The sequence below is a fragment of the Peromyscus eremicus genome, chromosome 4 (assembly GCF_949786415.1).
Source record: "Peromyscus eremicus chromosome 4, PerEre_H2_v1, whole genome shotgun sequence".
NCBI classification, from domain to species: Eukaryota; Metazoa; Chordata; class Mammalia; order Rodentia; family Cricetidae; genus Peromyscus; species Peromyscus eremicus.
The window spans coordinates 128905664-128929606 of record NC_081419.1 but is presented as its reverse complement, the minus strand read 5'-3'; the positions used below and the strand labels follow the sequence as shown (position 1 = coordinate 128929606).

Sequence of the window (23943 nt, the reverse complement as noted above, 5' to 3'; positions counted from 1 at the left end):
CCAAGGATGTGGTCTGTCTGGTGACTGTTCCATGTGACTTTGAGAATAAGTGTGTGTTCTACTGTTGTTGGATGAGATGCTCTGCAAATGTCAGATCTAGTTGATCAGTGGTGGCACTCATGTCAACCTTGTCCTTACTGATTTTCCTGCCTGATTGAGGAGTCATCAGTTCAAAAATTCATCAGTTTCTCTTGGTACTTTTTTGAGGTTTTGCATCCTATATTTTGGTATGATATTGTTTGGTGCACATCTTTTAAGAACTACCACGTTGTCTTGGAGAGGTAGCACCTTAGCATTCTGTCATGGCCCTTTTTATTCCTAGCAGTTCTCTCTTCAGAACTCTGCGTTGTCTAAAATTCATAGAACTCCTTAAGCTTTCTTTTATTGTTAACATGATTTATCTTTCTCCATGCCTTCTACTTTATTGATTTTTTTTAAAAAGATCTATCTTATGAGTGTTTTGCTTGCACATATATATGTGCACCACATGCATGCATGGTACCCATAAAAGTCAGAAGAAGGCATCAGATCTCCTGGAACTTGATCCTCTGGAACTGTAGTTTTGATGGTTGTGATCTGCCATGTGAGTGCTGGGAACCAAATGTAGGTTCTCTGCAAGAGCAGTAATGCTCTTAGCCACTGAGCCTTCTCTCTAGACTCCTGTTTGTTTGTTTGTTTGTCATTTTTTTTTATTTTGCAATACAATTCAGTTCTACATATCAGCCATGGATTCCCTTGTTCTCCCCGCTCCCGTCCCCCTCACCTTCCCCCCAGCACACCCCCCCATTCCCACCTCCTCCAGGGCAAAGCCTACCCCGTGGACTGAGATCAACCTGGTAGACTCAGTCCAGGCAGGTCCAGTCCCCTCCTCCCAGGCTGAGCCAAGCGACCCTGCATAGGCCCCAGGTTTCAAACAGCCAACTCATGCAATGAGCACAGGACCAGGTCCCACTGCCTGGATGCCTCCCAAACAGATCAAGCCAATCAACTGTCTCACCCATTCAGAGAGCCTGATCCAGTTGGGGACCCCTCAGCCATTGGTTCATAGTTCATGTGTTTCCATTCGTTTGGCTATTTGTCCCTGTGCTTTATCCAACCTTGGTCACAACAATTCTCGTTCATATAAACCCTCCTCTTTCTCGCTAATTGGACTCCCAGAGCTCCACCCGGGCCTAGCCATGGATCTCTGCATCCAGATCCCTCAGTCGTTGGATGGGGTTTCTAGCACGACAGTTAGGGTGTTTGGCCATCCCATCACCAGAGTAGGTCAGTTCGGGCTGTCTCTCAACCATTGCCAGCAGTCTGTTGTGGGGGTATCTTTGTGGATTTCTGTGGGCCTCTCTAGCACTTTGCTTCTTCCTATTCTCATGTGGTCTTCATTTACCATGGTCTCCTATTCCTTGTTCTCCCTCTCTGTTGTTGATCCAGCTGGGATCTCCCGCTCCCCCAAGCTCTCTTTCCCTCGACCCTCGCCCTTCATTACCCCCACTCATGTCCAGGCTGTTCATGTAGATCTCTTCCATTTCTCCATCATTGGGCGATCCCCATGTCTTTCTTGGGGTCCTGTTTTCCAGGTAGCCTCCCTGGTGATGTGAGTAGCAGTCCAGTCATCCTTGTTCCACATCTAGTATCCTCCTATGAGTGAGTACATACCATGTTTGTCTTTCTGAGTCTGGGTTACCTCACTCAAGATGATTTTTTCTAGATCCTCCTGTTTGTTTTTTGAGACAGGGTTTCGTGTAGCCTTGACTAGCATTGAACTCACTAGATAACAGGCTGGTCTTGAATGTCTCCTGACCTTTCTGCCTCCACCTCCCAAATAGTGGGTTTACAAATGTGTGCCACCACATAGGACTCTGTCCCTATACTTTTAACTGATACATAGCACCATTTTTAAGGTAGTTTTTTTTTAGGTATATTTTTATTATTTTAATTATGAGTTTTTAAAAAGATATATTTTCATTTAATTATGAGTATGTGTATAAGTCTATGTTTGGGTATGTGCATATGAAGCAGTACTTGAGGAGGTAAGAGCCACTGGAATCCCCTGGAACTTGAGTTACTGGTGGTTGTAAACTGCCTAATGTTGGTGCTGGGAATTGAACTTGGGTCCTCTGTGAGTGTGGTACAGGCACTTAACCCTGAACCATCTTTCTAGTCACTAGAGTGGGTTTCTCATAGACAACATACAGTTGGCTTTTTTTTTTATTCCACTGACATATATATTACTATATTTTATTCATAGGCTTTTCATTGATACTGTTTCTAATTAGTTTCTAAAACCAGTATGCAGGCATTGGCGTGCTCCACCATGCATAGACTTGTGCAGTGATTAGTGAGTGACGTAGGAGGTGGATTCCGCCACATGTGCAGCGGCACTGTACTTGTTCTTTCTTTTACCTGCCTGGTTTTTCCTACTTTTGTAGATTAATTGAGCATTTTTGTGACAGCACTGACTCCTCCCTTAGTGTGGTGTGTGTGTGTGTGTGTGTGTGTGTGGGGGGGGTTATGTACATGTTTGTAGATGTGTTCCCATGTGGAGACCAAAGTTGACCTCAGGTCTGCCTGTTTGTCCTTCTTCACCTTGTTTTTTGTGACAGACTCTCACTCACTGGTGCTCATCTCTTCACCCAGGCTGGGGGCCCCTGAGCGCCAGGCTGGGGCTATAGATGTGTGCTGCTGCACCTGACTTTTTAGTGGGTGCTGGAGATTTGAACTTAGGTCCTCGTGCTGGTGGTGGGAGGCAATTTACTGAGTGAGCCATCTTCCCAGCCCCAATTATATTTTTTTAAAAGTCATTTTTAGCTGGGTGTGTGACTTATATCTATAATTCTAGCATTCCAGAGGCTGAGGCAAGAGGATTGCTGCTAGTTTGAGACGAACCTGGGCTTCCAAAGAGTATGTGTGGTGTTATAGTAGGTTGGTTATTCTGGATTTTCAAGGCAGGGTTTCTCTGTGTAGCTCTGACTGTTCTGGAACTCGCTCTGTAGACCAGGCTGGCCTTGAACTCACAGAGATCCGCCTGCCTCTGTCTCCCAAGTACTGGGATTAAAGGTGTGTGCCACCACCGCCCAGCAATAGCGGCCTGTTTTATTGGTTGCCCTGGAGTTTGGAGCATTCATTCTGGTCAGGAAATGTTTGTGAGTGGAACAAGTATCCCAGTTCTCTCTCATACCCTTCTAAGATTGCTGCTATTCAGTTCACTTCTCCTTTCACTGTCTCACCTAATAATTGTTGCTGGCATTTGCATTTTGGATTAATTTAGATTGGAAAGTTAATTTATGTTCATTTGTTTCATCATTAGCCCTCTTTGTGGATAGTGTATAAATGACACATTGGAAGAGACAGGTAGTCAGAGGTGCTTAGTTAAACCAGAGTTTCTCACCAGTATCAGTTTCCTTATCTCTAAAGAGCAACCTCTCATATTTCTGGTAGGATAGGTCAAGTTTTGTCTGAGAAGGTTCATATTTTTTTCTTTACTTTTGAAGGATAACCTCACTGAATCCAGTGTTGCCAGTGGGTGTGATTTTTAACCCCCTTTCCATGCTTTAAATATTTTATCCTGTTTTTGCTGTGTGGCTTCAGACAGTGTGCCTAATGTAACAGTTTTTCTCTTCTGGCATGTGTGTGTGTATTTACACATGCATGCATGTACCTGTGTATATGTTCAGGTGCAGTGCACACTCACGTGTGTGTTCGTAGATCAGAGGACAGCCTCAGGTGTTGTTTCTTAGGTGCTATCTTCCTTGTTTTTGGAGACAGGGTCTCTCACAGATTGGAACTCCCTGAGTAGGCTTGTCTGGCCAACCAGTTAGCCTCAGGGAATCCTTGTCTCCACCTCCCCAGCCCTGGGATTTCAAGTGCACCTACCACATTGGCTTTTCTTTTCTTTTTTACGTAGATTCTGGACATGAACTCGTATCCTCATACTTGCAAGCGTTTACCAACTAAGCGCCCTCTCCAAGCCCTTTGACTCATTTTGTCAATTTTTAAAAATATAAGGGAGTCCTTTTTTTGTTTAGTGATAATACCTGTACTAGTAACATTTGTTGAGAAAACTGTTCCATGGTTTTGACAGTCTTGTCAAAAAATCAACCTTGGGACTTGGTGGCAACGTGCTTTTAAATCCCAGCACTCAGGAGGCAGAGGTAGGCAGATCTCTGTGAATTTGAGGCCATACTCTTTTACATAGTGAGTTCCAGGCCAGTCAGGACTACACAGTTAGACTCTCTCAAAAACCTGCCAAAAACAAACAAATCACCCTCAAACAAACAGAGCAAAAATTGCTTAACCATTGGGGAATCTCATTTGTATCCACTGGTCTAAGATGTCTTTATGCTCACCCAGTCTGTGCAGTCTTGATTAATGTAGACATGTAATGAAATTACAAAGCAAGAAGTCAGGAATTCAGATTCTTCCAACTTAAGGCTGTTTTGACTGTTCTGTGTCGCTGGCATTCCTGTATGAGATTTAGTAGTAAATTATCAGTTTCTACAATGAAGACAGCTGGGCTTTGATAGGAATTACATTGAGTCAACAACATAGGGGGTATCGTTTTAGTAATAATCAGCAGTATGGACATTATCGCCAATTCAGTAAAATCCCATTCCTTAAACATGAGATAGCTTTCCTGTTTTTTTTTTTTTTCCAGGGCGGGGGAGGGGGGTTGGGATTCTAACCGTATAACTCAGCCTGGCCTTGAACTTGAGATTCTCCTGCCTTGGTGTCCTTTAATATCTTAACAGTGTTTAGTTTCCTTGCATAAGTCTTGCACTGCTTTTGTTAAATTTATTCTTAAACATCTTATTTTTGATGCTACTATAAATGTAATTGATAATCAGAATCATGTTATCTGTGAATAGAATATTCCATATTTTCAATTCAATGTTCTTTGTGTTTATAATACATAGTCAAATGGAGGTGGTAAGAGCAGACATCTCTGGGTCTTTTTTCTTCTTGATCTTAGTAGGAAAACATTAGTCTTTACTGGTAAGCATGATGTTAGTTTTAGACTCTTTATAAATACCTTTAGCTGGTAGAGAAAGTTCTGTTCTGCTTCTAGTGTGTGCAGAGTGTTAATCATGAAGACATGTTTGGTTTTTGCCATTTCTCATCTGTCTTTTTACATATCTTGAGTGTGTCCTGTTGGTTTTCTGTATTGTAGTAGTTGGTATGTTGAACTATTTTCCTTCCCGCGATAAATCCTGTTTGCTTTTGTTACATGTGTTGCAAGGTTTTTACATTTATATTGGTAAGAGAGTGACTTGTAGTTTTCTTGTGGTGTATTTGTCTAGATTTGTTACCAGAATTCTGGCCTCATCTATTTTGTGGGAATCTGAGTATTTGTGTTATTATCCTTTAAATGTTTGATAACGTGAACCATTGATCTGGATCTAGATTTTTCTCTGGAGGTCTTGGTTGTTGCTGTGTGAATCACCCCTAATTCAGCCTCTCTGTTTGGTGTTATAGGTCTGCTTGATGACTCTGTTTCACAGCGTGTGTTCTCCTAGTCATTTCCTTTAGGAAATGGTCATTGTCCCCATATGGTCCTTTACAGAGCTCTACCATAATCTCTTTTGCTGTGATCAGGTTGGTAGTAACATTCTCTCATTTGTTCCTGAATTTAATAATTTAGCCAGACATTAGAAGTTAAAAGTTTGTCCATTAATTGACCTTTTCAGAAAATCTTGAAACTTTTAATTTTGTTGATATTTGTGTAGTTTCCTGCTTTTACTTCCTTTTATTTCTGCTGCCCTGTTTTTTGTTTGTTTGTTTGTTTGTTTTTGTTGCCATGCTTGATTATTTCCCGTATTTTCTCATGATAGGTTGGTTATTGGCTTGTGATCTCCCATTTCTAATACTGTTTAGAGCTCTCTAGTGTCATGGTGCTCAGATAGTGTTCTGTAGGATGGCTTCTGTAGGGTCCCACAGCAGTAGGTGCTTGCTTTCCTTCTTCAGGAAAAAAAAAGAGGTTTTTAACCTTTTGTTTTGTTTTGTTTTGCTTGTATTGGTTTTTGAGGTTGAGCACTATAAAATTGCTAGTACACAGACATTTTTGTTGTAAGGAGGAGTATTTCCCTGTGTTTCACCCTAAGACAAAGCATTCTTTTGAACTCTTCTGTTACCCCTCATGCTAATCTAAGACACACGTGTAGGAAGAATTATGAGACTTGTCTATCATCACAGGGCATTTGTGTTCAGATACACCCAAACATTGAAGGCCAGTTTGCTCCATACAAACTATAACAAGGTCTTTTGATTTGATTTAATCACAGAATTTCCTATCTGGTCCTTGTAATGGTGACGTGTTAGTGAAAATCTTCATAATCTGCTCATCTTCTGTCCTTGTGCTGCTGCTATTATTGATACCTTCAGACTTTGTTGTTGTTGTTGTTTCGAGACAGGGTTTCTCTGTGTAGTCATGGAACTCGCTCTGTAGACCAGGCTGGCCTCGAACTCAAGAGATCCCTCTGCCTCTGCCTTCTAAGTTCTGGGACTGAAGGTGTGCACCACCACCACCCAGAGCCTTCAGACATTTACTCAGTTCCTGTTCTGTGCAAGTTGAATGAAAGTGAGAGAGAGCAGCACTCGGGAGGCAGAGCCAGGCGGATCTCTGTGAGTTTGAGGCCAGCCTGGGCTACCAAGTGAGTTCCAGAAAAGGCGCAAAGCTACACAGAGAAACCCTGTCTTGAAAAACCAAAAAAAAAAAAAAAAAAAAGAAAAAAAGAAAAAAAAAAAAAAGAAAAGAAAGTGAGAGAGAGAAAGAAAGAGAGTGAGTGTATGAGTGTTTTCACAGTTTGGTACCTGCTCTGAAGTAGTGATCATCGAGGAGAGGATCAAATGAACTGGGAACTGTGTACAGTAGGTTAAAATATATAATGGGTGAAACCCCAAAGCAGGGGCCAATGCCTTAGGAAGGAGAGGAAGGAGGGCCACCAAGGAAGGTTTCTAGCTGTTGCCTGCACTTAACTATATATATGTATTTCTGTGTCTATGCGAATGTATCCACGTGTGTGTGGGTGCTGGCAGAGACTGGAACTGGAGTTACAAACAGCTGTGAGCTGCCCAGCATGTGTGCTGAGAACTGATCTTGAGTCCCCTGTAAAAGTAAGAAATGCTCTTAATCACTGAGCCATCTCTCCAGCCCCTGCCTTGATTTCTTTTTTTGTTTATTTGTTTATTGCTCTGTTTTGAGGCAGGGTTTCTACAGCCCAGGCTGAACTTACTTACAGCCCAGGATTTTTAAACGTGGCAGCTCCCAGCTGTTTGTAACTCTAGTTCTAGGGGATCTCACACCCTCTTCTGGCCTGCATGGGCACCAGACCCAAAAGTTGTGTACAGACATACATGCAGGCACAACACCCATACACATAAAATAAATAAGAACTTACAATTTTAATAAAAGTTTCTTTAACTTTTAAATTTTTTTTTATTAAATATGTGTGTGTGCCCCGTGCTGTGGTGTGCATGTCAGCATTGGGGGATGGTATACGGTGTTAATAAGTCCCTTCCTCCACCTTTACGTGGGTTCTAGGAATCATAGTTATCAGCTGGTGTAGCAAGCAGCCTTACCCACTGGCCCTCGTTGTCTTGCATTTGAAGGAAAACAAGCATTTCCGATAGAAAAGACTGGGAGAGAGCCTCTGGGCAGAGGGAGAAAGAACATGTACAGGGAACACAGCTGAATTTAGAGTCTTGAGTGTGCACTAGAAAAAGCAGGAAGCTGGCAAGTAGGGGTGGATTCAGAATGGTGCCGTTTTAGGGGCAGAGGGCTTAGACTTCAGCTTATAAGCTATTGCAAGCACCTGAAGATATCTTCAGAGCCACCTTTAAATTGTCTCCCTGGGTATTTGGGAGTCAGCTGCTCTCTTTTGTCAAAACTTCTTCCTTGCCAGTAATATGTTTGTTTTATTTATTGTTTATTCACAGTTCACTGAGACCTTTTTGACCGAGAGGGACAAATTATCCAAATGGAGTGGAATTCCTCAGTTGCTCCTTAAGCTGTATGCCACCAGCCACCTCCACAGTGACTTCACTGAGTGCCAAAACATCCTCAAGGTAACTCATAGAGGGAGGCCTTAGAAAGGCTGTGCTCAGATCTCCAAATGTCTCAAACTTTTGGCCTTTTAAAAATAGCTTGTTTTTGTGTGAGCTGTCGAATTGGAGAAGTTCAGCAGCATTGAAAGAAGAAAATAATCATTAGTTATTTCATCTCCAGAGTCGATTAAGGTGTGTGTCGTTCTGGGAAGCTGTTGAAGCAGTGCTTCTCTAGTTTGGGAGGTCAGCACTGTACCCTCACCCCCACCTCCCTATGGTGCTGTGAATGAGCCCAGGGCCTTGCACATGCTAGTCAGAATTGTACTCTGAGTCCCTACCCCCATCCCTACACTTACATGACATTCTTTTTGAACAGAATTTTAAAGGCTCTGTATTATTGAAGGCTCTTGGAAGGGGCTTTATGGCTGTCAATAATTATCACTAATGTAAGATTGAAGTTAGATTGCTGGTTAGGTTGAGAGTATGATGACATTGTTCTAGACACTTGTTCTCCGTCTTGAATACTGTCTCAGTGCTGGCCCACACACTCAGTTTCTGATTTGGGGGCTAGGTCCAAACAGGATTTAGAGAAGTAGCTGGAGCTACAGTTATAACCTGTGTAAGCCTGTGGTCATAAAAACCTGAACACGACAGTGCTCTTCAGAGGTAAAGTGTCGATGACTATCCAGGTATATTCTAAACATGCTTATTAAATAAACCTCATTTTCCCCTTTATGAAGAGATATTACATGTTCTTCATCTTTTCACAGTCTTATTGAGAGAAGTAATTATAGCTCCTCTGTGTGCCTTAAAATGCTTTGCAAGGTGGGTGTGGTGCCGACACACTCAATCCCAGCATTTGGGAGGCCAGAGGCAGGTAGATCCCTGCGAATACAAGGCTATCCTTTACTACACGGTTCTAGGACAGTCAAGGTTACATAGTGAGTTCCTGTCTCTCAAAACAAAACAAAAAAACTAAAGGTGCTTTCCCAAAAACTTGTTACATTTAATTCCCACCAAGTCTCTAAGTTATAGAATTGAGGTGAAATTGAAGGCTTGGGCATTTAATACCAGGTGATCTTGACTTTATTCACTTTATGAATACATACTTGAAAATTGCTGTGTAAAGCAGCGTTGTTCCGTGAGATTCTTTTCTGTCTGTTACCTGTGTTTTATGAACAAAGGATGCCATGCCCCTCCCAAAGTTTGAGAACCACTGCCTGTACCTGCCATGCTGAATACCTCCTCTGCTTTGAGACTTAGAGGAGGAAACAAGGGAGAATCTATTTAAGCTTGTCTGCAAGGAACACCGATTTAGCTTAGGAAAGGAAACCCTGGGTTTGTAAATAGTTGCAAAGTAAAGTGCTAAATGTCACCAATGACTTAGAGATTCCTTTGGGTGGCTGTAGAAGATCCTCAGAATGCCTTTAACTTGGAGAAGTCACTGAGGACTTCCTTTAGGAGGTCACAGAGCAGCAGAGATTTGGTTATGGCTGCAGAACCAGTTGTTCTTAAAACACCTAGTAACTTCAAGTAGCAGCCCCCACCTTCCCGCAGCAGTTCTCAGTAAACCAGAAGTTTGTCTGCGTCCTGTGTTTTTACAGGGCCTAAAGCTGTTTAGAATGTCCAAAATGGCCTCATTAGTGCCTGGCGGGTTGTTGATGGAAGTCAGCTAAGGCTACGTGGTCTGGCCTTCCCCAGGGGGCTGCTGAGCTTCTCACAACATGACAGCGAGGCTCTACAGTAGCCAAAGCCAACTCTGTTGTAAGGCCTTTGTAAGGCTTATGTCTAAGTGTACGGTGTCACTTCTTTGCATTCTGTTCATTGAAATAGTCACACCAGCCAGATTCTATGGGAAAAGGACTCCAAGGGTCCTGAATACTTCATTGAGGGCTAGCCTTGTGCTCAGGGGGTTTCAGTTTGTGACTAAAATGCATATTTTAGTGATAAATTTTAGATATTTAGATATTTCTGGTCTGTGTTAAATTCTAAAACGGAATCTGTCCATACTTTTTTTGAACCAGGAGATTTCCCCTCTTCTCTCCATGGAAGCTATGGCATTTGTAACTGAAGATAGGAAACTTACTCAAGAAGCTACATATCCAAATACATATATTTTTGATTTGTTTGGAGGTGTTGATGTAAGTAGCTATTTAATACTATTAATCATTTGAGAATTTAAAATTAAAAGATCTAAAACATTTCAGATCTTTTAATTTTAAAAACATTTATTTTGCGCGTGTGTGTGTGTGTGTGTGTGTGTGTGTGTGTGTGTGTGTGTATTTCTTCCACCACATGGGTCCTGTGAATTAAACTCAGGTCATCAGGCTTGGCGGCTTATGCCTTGCCCTCCTGAGCCACCTCTCTGGTCTGAGTTTTAACTTTGAGATCAATGGCATTTTCTTACATTGAATCACTATAGTGTTTGCTTGGGAGGAATTTTCATGAAGTGCTAATATAACCACCTTTTTAAAAGTAAAAGGTGTGTTTCCCAGTGTCCCCTTCTCAGGAGTTGTTGTGATCACTAGTTCTCAGGTGCCTCAGAGATGCTCTGTTTGTTTGCACGTGCATGTGTAAATGCTCCCCATCTCCAGCTTAGTTTCCTTCGTCCCCACATGCACTGGCAGGTTATGTATCCAGTATATTCTCTTCTACTTTGCTTTTTTCCATGTGACTTACTAAGTGGGTACAGTTTCATTTCTATACACCTAAATCTGCCATACTTTAAATATCTAATATTTCCTGATGTAAATTGTACCATGGTTTATTTGCTCAGGCCCCAGTTGAACATTTAATTTTTCCACATCTTTTTTATTACAAACAAGATTGCAGAAGGTTTTTTTTGTTTTGTTTTTTGTTTTTTTTGTTTTGTTTTGTTTTTTTACAGACTTTTGGAGCCAAAGCATGTATATCTTTTATTTATTAATCGGCAGTTTATACCAATCAATTTAAATCCTAGGAACAACATATAAGAGTATCTTTTTACCCATAGCATTACAAACATGCTGTATATATGTGTGTATTTTTAAAAATTATTTCTGTTATTTTTGAAGTTATAATGTAATTATATCATTTCTCCCTTATGTGTATTTTTAAAGATTTATTTTCATTTATATGTATTAAGTGTTAATACATGTGTTTGCCTGCATGAATTTCTGTGCACCATGTGTGTGCACTTGCCTGCAGAGGCCAGAAGAGAGTGGAAGATCCCCAGAACTGGAGTTGTAGATGGTTGTGAGCTGCCACATGGATGCTGAGAATTCAACCTGGGTCTTCTGCAAGAGCATCATGTGTTCTTAACTACTTAGCCATCTGTCTACCTCTTGTATATATTCGTTCTGTGGACTTTGTTATAAAAGTCGAGTCTTGATACAGAAGAGCACACTAGTAATTACCACAAAATGAATTCCTCTTTGTCCTGCTGCTCAAAGAAAGAGAACATGCCAGCAACTAGGAGTCCTTCCCCCTGTATGTTTCAAGTCTTTACTAAGCAGATACAAGGAAAGGAAAGGGAAAAACCACATTTCTTTATAACTTTTTTTTAAAAACCGGGTTTATTGAGATATGGCTCACATGCCGTACAGTTAACTGTAGCTGAAAGTTTTCCTGGTCCTGTCTGGCTCCTGCGGCCCCATGGTATGTAGCCGCTCAGACCCAAGTAAACACCCAGAGGCTCATATTAATTAAAACTGGCCATTAGCTCAGGCTTTCCAATGACTAGCTCTTACACTTAAACTCAGACTATTTCTGTTAATCTGTATGTTGCCACGTGTTCCATGGCTTTACCTGTGTGCCATTACATGCTGCTCCCTGGACAGCAGGCTGGTGTCTCCTGACTCAGCTTTTCTCTTCCCAGAATTCTCCTTGTCTGCTTATCCCACTTATACTTCCTGCCTGGTTACTGGCCAGTCAGTGTTTTATTAAACCAGTGTACAAAAGCATTATCCCATAGCAGTTAACCGATTTCAAGTATACAGTTCGTTGTTTCTTCACTTTTTGGCTAAGGTCAAGTGTAGTGTGTATAGTTGTTTATATTTAGATGCATCACCACAGACAGTTTTAGAGTATTTCCATTATACCCCAAAGAAACTCTGTGTATTAACTGTTACTCCCCTGCTGCCATCCTCCCCCTGGCAGCCACTGATCTCCCTTTTGGCTCTATAGTTATTTCCTGTAAATGGAATTATGTAATACATGGTCTTTTGTGATTGGCTTTTTTGACGTAGCACAATGCTTTCATGCTTCGTGTTGAAGCATGCATAACTGCTCTTTATATAGCCAATTGATACTCCACTGTTTGGATGTATAGCACATTTTGTGTATCTATGCCTGTTAATAGGCAATTGACTGTAATGAAGACTATGGCTTATAACAGTTTTGAACAAGTTTCTGTGTAGACACCTGCTTTCCTTTCTTTGGGTGTATACTAGGAGTGAAATGACTGGGTCACATGATAACTTGGTGTAATTTTTTGAGGGAACTGGCTGACTGTTCTCCAAAGACGCTGCACCATTTCATGCTCCTGTCAGCTGGTGCCTGTCCTGAAACTCGCTCTGTAGACTAGGCTGGCCTTGAGCTCACAGAGCTCTGCCTGGCTCTGCTTCCCTAGTGCTGGGATTAAAGGTGTGCTTCTCCCCTCCCCTCGGTTCTGGGTATCAGAGTCACTTACCACGCGTAGTACCCAGGAAGGATTTGATTTCTTAAGATTTGTTGCTGGTTGGAGATAAGCAGAGGCTTTCTTAGATCCCTCAGCTGATCTCTAGTCTTAAAGGCTGCCTGTGGGCTTTAAAACAATGAGAAGAAACAGAGACTTTAAAAGTGCTGTGGAATCTTTTTTCTGCCACTTGGCTTGAGGTGTCTTGGATGTGCTGTCCAATGCTGGCAGTAGCTGGAAAGGGCTAGAACATTTTGGTTCTGTTCCAAAATGTTCCTGATTTGATTTAAACAACAAAATAAAACAAAATACCTATTTATGGTGCATGTCTTTAAATATGCAGACTTAGCTGTTTTGTTAGCACAGAGATTATTTTAAAATATTTAAGTAGAAAGTAGGCTGGAGGTGAACACTTATAATCCCAGTACTTGGAAGGCTGAGGCTGAAGGATCATGAGTTGGAGGTTAGCATAGGCTACCCAGCTAGACTGTGTCTCAAAAACAACAAAAATACTGAAATAGAAAGCAACTTTATTCAAAATTAAAGCCCTTGTTACAAAAATAAGAGCTGTTCCTTAGGGGCTGGAGAGATGACTCAGGTAAGAATGTGTCTGCTCTTGCAGAGGACTCAGATTCTGTGCCCAGCACCCAAATGGCAAATCACTTCTGTACCTCCAGTTCCAGAGGATGCAGCACCCTCTTCTGGCCTTTGGGAGTTACTAACTCTAGCTGAAGTGCTGCTTTTGAACCTTACAGCCTCCTAGAACAAGAGAGTTTGTGACAGCTTCTTGGACCACAGTGTTCATAGTAAAAATTGTTTTGTGAGTTGTGCTTTGAGTTAATTTTGAAGGTTTTTTATTCTTTTGTTTTCAGCTTCTTGTAGAAATTCTTATGAGGCCTACAATCTCTATCCGGGGACAGAAACTAAAAAGTAAGTATGTTAGGTGCCAGTCCTCATCCCTATATGCCAGAAATATCTTCCAGTCAACCCTAGAGCTTGCTCTGTCTATCCCAAACTAAACAACGCACTACATTAATTGTATATTTGCTAGAAATGAAGATACCTTTAAAGTACCTTTAAAGAAAAAAACATTTAAAGAGTTGCATCTTGGGCTGGAGAGATGGCTCAGTGGTTAAGAGCACTGACTGCTCTTCCAGAGGTCCTGAGTTCAATTCCCAGCAACCACATGGTGGCTCATAACCATCTGTAATGAGATCTGGTGCCCTCTTCTGGCCTGCAGGGACACATGCAGGCAGAATACTGTATACATAATAAATAAATAAATCTTTAAAAAAAAAAAAAAGAGTTGCATCTTTGTACTTTCCAATAATCACTTGATCCAGCTTTTGTTTTCTTTGGAAATTTTTTTGTTATGTGTGTAGTTATCTGAGAAAGCAAGAGATAGCCTGATAAGATCATTTTGTTGAAACAGCCTGTCAACTCATCAGATTTTTGTTATAAAGGAGATTTATGCTCTTGTAAAAAGTTTGGACACGTTGGATGTAGTGGTACAACTCCTCTATTCCCAGCCTCTGAGCAGAAGCAGGTGGATCTCTGTGAGTTTGAGACCAGCCTGGTCTACAGAGTGAGTTCCAGGACAGCCAGGGCCACAAAGAGAGAATTTGTCTCTAAATAAATAAATAAATGAAAAAGGAAAAAAGTTCAATCATTGCCAGAGTCATAAGTGGGAAAAAATGTTTGCATAATTCATAATTTTATAAGTTGGGTGATAGGTTTAGTTGTTGTATTATTTTTTACAGCTTTCATGTGTGACAGGCACTCTTTTTAGGTTTCAGTATTTATTTTTTAAATTCTACCTTAAAGGTACACTTCACTCTGCCTTTAAAGCCTGAGATTACTTCAGTTAACATCCCTGCGTGTGTATGCGTGCATGTGTGTGTGTACACACACACACACACACACACACACACACACGTGATATATACACATTTTAAATTTTCACCTACATCAATAGGATGTACTACTATGTGAGGCCCCATTTATGTATACATTAGTAGTTATAGAGTTCATATTCTTTTTCGGTGAGGGCAGGGGTGAGGAATGCTGGCTGAGGATGACCTTTAATTCCTGATCCTCCTGCTTCCACCATCCAAGTACTGGTGTTGCAGGCTTGTGTCACCTTGTCCTGTTCTCATACTCTGAGTATCTCTGTTTTATACTCTGACAACAAGTAGCATCTTTTAATGCAGTGGTTCTCAACCTTCCTAATGCTACGACCCTTTAATGCAGTTCCTCGTGTGGTGACCCCCAGCCATAAGATCATTTTGTTGCTACTTGGTAACTGTAATCTTGCTACTATTATGAATTGAATAGTCATGTAACTATCTGATATGCAGGATCTCTGATATGCAACCCCTCTGAAAGGGTCATTCGACCCACCCACCCCGGGCTGTGACCCACAGGCTGAGGTCCCCTGATTTAATGGCTGGTTGGTCACTCTTGGTCTCTTCCCTCCCAGTAGATTTGTAGGTACCATGGGGAGTGGGGACTTCTCTTCCTCTTGTGCTTGTAACTCCACATTAAAATGAGCAGTGAGCAAATTCTTTTTTTTGTTTGTTTGTTTTTTTTTTGTTTTTTGTTTTTTGTTTTTCGAGACAGGGTTTCTCTGTGTAGTTTTGGTGCCTTTTTCTGGAACTCACTTGGTAGCCCAGGCTGGCCTCGAACTCACAGAGATCCACCTGGCTCTGCCTCCGAGTGCTGGGATTAAAGGCGTGCGCCACCACCGCCCGGTACAAATTCTTAATGAATGCATGAATCTAAAACTCCCTTTGGAAATGGAAAGTTGAGAACTATTGGAGTAATTTTGATTCATTCTACTCTGAATTCATTAAATAAATGAACAAGGCAAAATGTGTCAAATAGGTTGAGAGGTAGTAATGCGGGCCCCACATAACTACATAGTCCAAAGTAGATGAGCAGCCCATCTGTCTGGCCAGGCTAGTCTGACAGGGCCACTCATTGGGATCTTGAGAGAGATCTTGATGTTAGAGTTTTGACAGTGAGGAAATGAATGGAAACTGTTTTTCTTTTTAAAATAATTTATTTAACTTTATTTTATGTGCATTGGTATGAAGGTGTCAGATCCCCTGGAACTGGAGTTACAGGTGGTTGAGAGCTGCCATGTAGGTGCTAGGAATTGAACCCGGGTCCTCTGGAAGAGCAGCCAGTGCTCTTAACCTCTGAGCCATCTCTCCAGCCTGGAAACTGGTTTTAAAAAATAAATGCAACACCAGATAAAGCACTCTGCCGTGGCTCATACTCAGTTTTATCATCTCTGGGTTTGGAGCTCATAAAATTAAGTTCCTTTTTGTGCTACTGTCTTGTTCTGGTTATAGATAAGTAGTGAGTTCTTTCTTTATTGGAATTGACAGTATATCAGATGTTAGAAGCCACTTCCCTAATATAAATCATTGTAACAAGAAAACCTAAAACCCAGTTGGCAAATCTGAGGCAGAAGTGATGCTCTTATTTTCTGCTAGCAGAATTTTCATGGGAATATGTAGGAAGAGTTTGCTCAGGATTCTTACACTCTGGATACTAGTTGTTCTGATTTTGAAAATGCAACTTGAGTCTTTTTTCTGGTGGCACTGTGGTGTGGAGAGGCGCTGTGTGTTCACTTAAAGTGACACAGTCTAAGCGCACACCCACCTCCCAAGTGCTGGGACTGTGGCACACAACAGGCACCCAGCCAGAAGTGTGCTAATGTTACACCATGTTTTCTGTGAGAATAATAATGCTGCTCCTTCCCTTTCAGTAAGTGATGAGATGTCGAAGGACTGCTTGAGCATCCTGTATAATACCTGTGTCTGTGTGAGTATTTCTGCTGTTACAGTACCCATTTGTACCCTACTTTATCTTCACTGGTGAGGCAAGAATGTTTGAGTGGGATAGCAGACATGAGAACTGTCTTCAGATATTTAAGGGAATTGCCCTTATTTTCTGTGTGCCTAAGAATCAGGACCAGCAGGTATTAATAATGGAGAGGTAGAACTTTGTAGCACTTAATTAGAGTTAAAGCTGCCTCAACAGGCTCCAGACTCCATAGCCAGTACCCCCTCCCCTCAGGTGTCCAAGCAGGGACTAACCACTACTTGTTGAAGGGTGACCAGTGTTGACAGAGTGTCCATGTCCTTTAAGATAACCTTTAACTCCATTCTGCCTGTTCCTTCATTTTCCTACTGGAAAACAAAAGCCAAAGGTCCTACCCATATATTGGCTATGACAGTCTGTGGGCTTGACCACTGTGTCAAGAAGAATGGCGAATAAAGGCAGAGCTGAGCACTTACTGTTGGAAGTTGGTTTTTGTGCCCTGAGCCTGGTCCACAGAGTGTTTGCCATCAAACTGACGTCACAGGACTATCGTGAGAACGAAGTGAACTCACAGGTGTGAATGCACGCCGTAAGCAGTGTGTAAATGTTGGTTTTTAAAGGCTAAGTGCTGACTTTGGGAACTTAAGGTAAATTTACTTGTCACAGTGCACAGTGGAACATGCTAAGTGCTGCTGTAGAAGTGAAGCCTGTCACGGAAGCAAAAGGAACACTTGACTCTGTTTCTTGTCTTCTTCTAAAGAAGATTGCAGGGCAGTACTGCTAAGAGCACAGACTGAGAAATAGATGAGGCCAGCACAGATAGTACAGATACTATGCACACCGGTGTCTGGGATGCTTACATGCCTTGGATTATAATGCCGGCTATGTGGTTATTGTACATTTCCTTAGAGCCACTTTTTTTGAAACAAAAAAATAATTATCTTGATACTATATTTTATTTAACACACCTGGTAAGAATATTATCATTCCAATTAGTTTTTAAGATATTTTACTTTTTTGTACCAGTCCTTCAGGATCCAGTGTGTCTCACATCTACAGTGTGTCTCAGCTAGGATGAGCTGCTTTTCAGGTGCTCAATAGCTCAATAGCCACATTTTTACAGCTAGTAGCCCAGAACAGCACAGGCAGGTCTATAAGACAAAAGGCTAATTGTCAAGAATGCTCAACTATCTTTGCAGCTAAAGTTCAGTAATATTAAAACAAAACAAAACAAAACAACAACAACAAAAAAAAAACAGCATGGAAGAGAGTAACTCCGTAATTGTCAAGTTTACTATAAGGGTGTTTTTAAATTGTGACCTAATATCAATCAGAGACATTCTAGGAAGAGTTCATTTTTAAAAACTTAAGGCTACAGAGATGGCTCATCTGGTAAAGTGCTTCCCACATAAGCATAAGGACCCAAGTTTGATCCCAGGTAACAAAGGAGAAGTGGTGGCGAATGCCTGTAATGGCCGTGCTCAGAGGGCAGAGGCAGATGGGTACGCAGGCCTCACTGGCCAGCCAGCCTAGATTGCTTGATGAATTCTAGGCCAGTGAGAGACTCTGCACATTTTATCTATCTCTTCATTTTGAAGATTAAATTTGATTAACACATTTATCTCACTGATTATGAACTTCTGTAAATTTGGAGTACCACTCACCAGTTTAAAATCCAAACTCTTGAACAGGACTTTAAGGTGATTTGCCAGCTAGTCCTTTTATTCCTTCATTACCCCTTGTTTTTATTCTAGCCTTTAAATGTCTCCTATGAGCTAGGTCTGCTGTGGATAGCAGAGGTGTGAAGATAGAGTACCTGTTACATCACAGTCATGTTTGGTGAAGGATGTGGACAGGTGTAGACCAGGTGCTTTGAGACTTCAGAGTAAATAGAGTGCCTGTGTTTAGAGTAGGCTAGGGACGATTTCACAGAGAAGGAATCACCTGATGAGTTGGTAGGCTTGCTTGCCTGTTCCCATCTTTGGCAATAATTTATGAATAACAAAATCCTGTTATATGGTAATTTAATATATATGTATATATACATATACTTAAGTGAGTGTATGTGTGTAGAAGTCAGAACAGCTTGTAGGGAGTAATTCTTTCCTTCTACTGTGTGGGTTCAAGGATCAAATTCTGGTGCTTGAGTTGGTGGCAAGTGCCTTTACCCATCAAGATATTTTGCTGGCCCCAAAGCATATTCTTGACTAAAGAAAATTGCACCCATAGATAAGATACAGAGGGTAAATCCCATGTGGTCCATTAAGCAGATTAAACAACTACCAGCAATCTGCTATAATTTCAGACTTTTGTATGCTACTTTATGTAGAAGCCACATTTCATGACAAGCTTTTTTATTCTACAAAAGGAAAAAAGAGGCCGGGTGGCGGTGGTGCACACCTTTACCAGCACTCGGGAGGCAGACCCAGGCAGATCTCTGTGAATTCAAGGCCAGCCTGGTCTACAGAGCGAGATCCAGGACAGGCACCAAAGCTACACAGAGAAACCCTGTCTCCAAAAACCAAAAAATCTACCAGCAGACACTCATCTTGTTCCAGTGTTAAATGATTGTGACAGATAGGGACTTTGTGGGTAGTGTGTCCTTTAAGGGAGGAACAAAGAGGTAAAGTAGGAATCCCTGTGTGCTTCAGTGTTAACAGCAGGTCACTCAGCCTGACCTGACCTGAGGTAAGCCTCTGGGGGATTGTCCCTGACAGATCCTGTGCGCCTGTTTGAAGGACCTTTGAGTATCAGTCAGAAGAATGAGTTCATGGATAGCAGAGGAAACTAAGCCTGTTGGTTACTTCAGGATCACTTTGGCTCCGAGATAGTGGCTAGACAAGAGTGTTTACTGCACTCTCACTGGGATCCTCCCAGACTCTTGAGACAGCCGTGTACAGGTGAAGAAATGGAGATCCAAAGGTCAGCAGTGATTGCTCAGGGTCACCTCGATGGAGTTAGAATTTAGTTTCGACTCTCGAAAGTCACGCTTTAGACAGCAAGTACGTTCCGATTGAGACTGTTCTGATGGAGACTGGCCTGCAGAAGCCTTGCACAGCCCTCTTAGGAAGCAGCATCACCTCGCGCATCCTAAGTGTGTAGCTTGATTGTGTTCTAGGTGGGATTAATTGCTCACATTAGTCAATGGGCTTTTGTCAGATGATACTGGTTGGCTCTCTAAAGGGAGCCATTAGAGGCTTAGACCTTATGAGCTAGCTGAAGCTGTTCATGGCCTCCTCCTTTTTTCTCATTCCTAGCTCCAAAGTGGGTTTCCTGGCATGTAGTCTGAAGGTCAGGAGTCCTTTTTGACATGTATTCCCCACGCACGGTACTCTCAACTTCCTATATGGATTGGCTCATGCTAGTGTTTCAGGAAGGGGTTGCTGTCTGCGTCTGGACTAGTGCTCTGCTCTTCATGTTAGTGTTGTGGTCACAAGCTAGTCTGCCTCTTCTCCTCTCCCTGTGACAGACGGAAGGAGTGACAAAGCGTCTGGCGGAAAAGAATGACTTTGTGATCTTCCTGTTTACACTGATGACAAGTAGGAAGACGTTCTTACAGACGGCAACACTCATCGAAGACATACTGGGGGTTAAGAAGGTGAGCTGTCTTCGCCGCCGGGGGAGCGTGTCTCAGGCCTGCACTGTTGAGCCTGGCTAACGACTAGCCAGGGCTCCTTTCAAAGAAGCTCTTCCCCTCCCCAGTGTTCGTTTCTTTGTTCTTAGATAGGTCCAGATATAAAACTAGGCTGTGTTCCTTATGCCCATGGGCCTGTATGGCTGTGAGACACAAATACATATATAAATGGAGGTCAGAGTATGGAACAAAGCTTCACATCGATTTGGTGAATGTTTAGTGTTTCTGGCTAAGATAAAATCGCTTCTCACTAACTGTAGTGGTACAAGCTCTTAGCATGCTTTTCTGCCGTGTGGACAGGTGACTTCTCACAAAGCAGCGTTCTGTGTTTGAACTGCTGTGAAGCTTTTGGCCACTGGTTTTGTTCCCTCTGGTGGTAATAGTGGCCTTTGCTCTGTATTTTCCTGTCAGCCTTCAGTTGGTTAATTGCCATGAACATGAGATCTCAGTATAAGCACTGAAACCCTGCTTTCTTTTGCCCTTTCTTTCTTTTCCTTTTCTTTTTTCTTTTTTTTTTTTTTTTTTGTTGTTTTTGAGACAAGGTTTCTCTGTGTAGCCCTGGCTGTCCTGGAATTCACTCTGTAGGCTACGGTGGTTTCGAACTCACAAAGATCCTCCTGCCTCTGCCTCCTGAGTGTTGGAATTAAAAGCGTGTGCCACCACTGCCTAGATTTTTTTTTTTTTTACTGAACTAGGAATTGTACTTAGGGGCTTGTACGTTCTAGGCAAGTGTTCTCTCACTGGACTATTACCCCGTGTGCAGCTCATCACAAGTGTTCCTCTCACTGGACTATTACCCTGTGTGTAGCTCGTCACATATTTGAGGTTATCTGGGCAAGAGTGAGACTTTGTCTTAAAAAACAGCAGCACAGGATGAAAACATTAAAGTTTCTCATCAGAAACTCATAGACTTCCAAAAACACACCCATGTACGCTATGCTGGAATTTTGGTATAATGCTTATTAGGACCAGGTGTTTACCTGCTCAGTCCTCTGCACGCCTCACTGCTACTGGTTGGCAGACTTCTTCTCATTGCTGTATAGTCTCCTTGAGGTTGCTGTTGCAGAAAAGAGGGTGCCACACACACTGTCACCTAGCTGTCACTTCTGCTTTCTGTGGGCCTTGCCTGTTATAACCCCGGCAGAAGCATCACAAGTGGCACATTGTCTGTAGGAACACATTCTCAGTGTGTACAGGCCCCAGACAGTCCCTTTGTGCTCTTTGATAAAATGCCTTTGTTACTTCCCAAGAATCGTGTGCTCAATCCAGTGTGTGAGAATGACTGTCAGTGCAGGGTCAATGATTGCTCCTTCCCAGCTTTGCCCACCTGGTTCCTCATGCCTTCTTGTTCCTGTCTGTGTTATCCAAATTCGCCATAGGTTCTTCTGCACCTTGTAGGTGCCTCGATAAGTGTGTAAAACTAAAGTGGAAGCTTGAGCCACTGGCTGGGAAAAGATGCCTGCAATTCATGCAACAAACAAAGGATTAGCAGTGGGGGCACACGCATTTAATCCCAGCACTCAGGAGGCAGAGCCAGGTGGATCTCTGTGAGTTTGAAGCCAGCCTAGGCTACAAAGTGAGTTCCAGAACAGCCCAGGAATATACAGAGAAACCCTGTCTTGAAAAATAAAACAAACAAAACCCCAAAGGATTAATATTCAGAATTCATCAAAAATTCCTGCAAATCATCATGAAAAAGACAAATAGCTTAGTTAATAAATGAGCAATATTATGAACAGACATTTTACAAAGGAGAAACAGATGAGCTGTAAGTAGATGTTTGTCTTCATTGGTAAGTCAGGAAATACAGCTCTTATACTGTGTGAGGTGCAAGAGCAGATCCTAATGGATGTAGAGTGGAAATTCTTCCTATGGAATGGACTTGTCCAGTTTTTTACTTTGTACTTGAACGAAGACGTACTGTGTGCATTCCCCTGGGAGCACTGCCACAGGCTGGGGCCTCAGGGTTTTACTGTGGGGGAGCTGTATGTGACTTGGGCCTCAGCATGCTTGTAGGTCAGTGATTCTTAGAAATGAAAACAGGTAGCCAGAGAGATGGCCTAACAGGTATAGGCACCTGCCACCAAGCCTGACAACCTGAGTTCAGTCTCTGGGAACACGTAGTGGAAGGAGAGAACCAATGGCTGTGAGTTGTCCTCTGACCTCCTTTTGTGCTATGGCACACACCCATCAATATATATACACACATAACATATATACGCACATGCACACTGTTGTGGGCTATTTGTACCTTGTGTGAAATAGTGATTGGTGTGATTGGTGTAATAAAAAGCTGGCCGGGCGGTAGTGGCACACGCCTTTAATCCCAGTACTTGGGAGGCAGAGGCAGGCAGATCTCTGTGAGTTTGAGGCCAGCCTGGGCTACCAAGTGAGTTCCAGGAAAGGCGCAAAGCTACACAGAGAAACCCTGTCTCGAAAAACCAAAAAAAAAAAAAAAAAAAAAAAAGCTGAATGACCAATAGCTAGGCAGAATGTATAGGCAGGACTTCTGGGCAGAGAGAGGTAGTAGGAGGAAGAATCTAGTCATGAGAGAGAGAGAGAGAGAGAGAGAGAGAGAGAGAGAGAGAGAGAGAGAGAGAGAGAAGTGAGGAGACACAGAGGAAGCAGGATAAGTGGTATGTGACAGAACGTAGATTAGTAGTTTAAGTTATAAGAGCTAGTTAAAAACAAGCCTAAACTAAGGCCAAGCTTTCATAATTAATAAGTCTGTGTCATTTGTGAGCTGGCAGCCCAAAGAAAAATCCTACTACAACACTACATATATATACATACATGCACACCCACCCATACATATATATACACACCACATACATATACACACATACACAAATACATATACACACATACACAAATACACATGCACACACATTCATATACACACATGCACACCCACCTACATACGTACATACACACACACACACACACACACACACAAATAAAATGTAATTAGAACAATATTTTAAAGGAAGTGAAAATACCAAGGGCTAGGGAAGTGGTTTGGTGGAGAAACACTTGCTGTGTTAACTGTGAAGACTGCAGTTTGAATCCCCAACACCCACATAAAAACCAAGTGGTCAGGGTAGCCCATGTGTAATCCTAGGGATCCTGGGCAAGCTGGCTAGCTAGACAAGGTGAATAGGCAAGCTCCATGTTTCAATAAACAAGGCAGATCAAGATCCAGTGAGACACCTAACATTGGCCTCTGGCTACCACATGTGCCATACACACTTGTACACATGTGACTATGTATACACATACATGCAAAAAAAGAAATGAGAACACTAGAGTAAACCCAGAAGCTCTGTCTGTCAGCTAGAGGGAACAGATCCAAGTGTGTCATGCAAGGATATTGTTTGAAGACCTTCCCCCCCACATACGTGTGTGTTGAGTTGCAATGGAAAACATGTCTCACTGGTCGTTCAGAATTGTTTAGTAGCTGCTGCTCTAGGAAGACTTCTCCATGGGCATCAAGCAGCAGCACTTAGGGGACACTGTTTGAGAGCAGAAGCCGAAAAGCAAGCCTATGACCAGGTCTCCTCACACACTGGGATATACTGAAGCATTAGACATGACTGGTGCTGTGGGTAAAAGCACAGCTGAGTAGGGAAGTGACTGAGTGACAAAAGCCAGCTGCAGAGTGTTGTAGGCTGCGTGTCATTTCATAAAATAAAACATAAAACTTTGTTTGTTTGTTGTCGAGACAGGGTTTCTCTGTGTAGTTTTGGTGCCTGTCCTGGATCAGGCTGGCCTTGAACTCACAGAGATC

At 42.2% G+C, this 23943-nt stretch overlaps 1 protein-coding gene across 2 annotated transcripts in view; it reads left to right on the top strand.

Annotated features, from left to right (window-relative positions):
- The window catches only part of Trpc4ap (transient receptor potential cation channel subfamily C member 4 associated protein), a 75090-nt gene that overhangs the window by 14851 nt on the left and 36296 nt on the right, over nucleotides 1–23943 (top strand). For both annotated transcript variants that reach the window (XM_059261727.1, XM_059261728.1), the window contains exons 2-6: nucleotides 7930–8058; nucleotides 10062–10178; nucleotides 13564–13621; nucleotides 16467–16522; nucleotides 19992–20120. In XM_059261727.1, the coding sequence (XP_059117710.1) occupies nucleotides 7930–8058; nucleotides 10062–10178; nucleotides 13564–13621; nucleotides 16467–16522; nucleotides 19992–20120 (489 nt within the window). The remainder of the gene's footprint in view (nucleotides 1–7929; nucleotides 8059–10061; nucleotides 10179–13563; nucleotides 13622–16466; nucleotides 16523–19991; nucleotides 20121–23943) is intronic.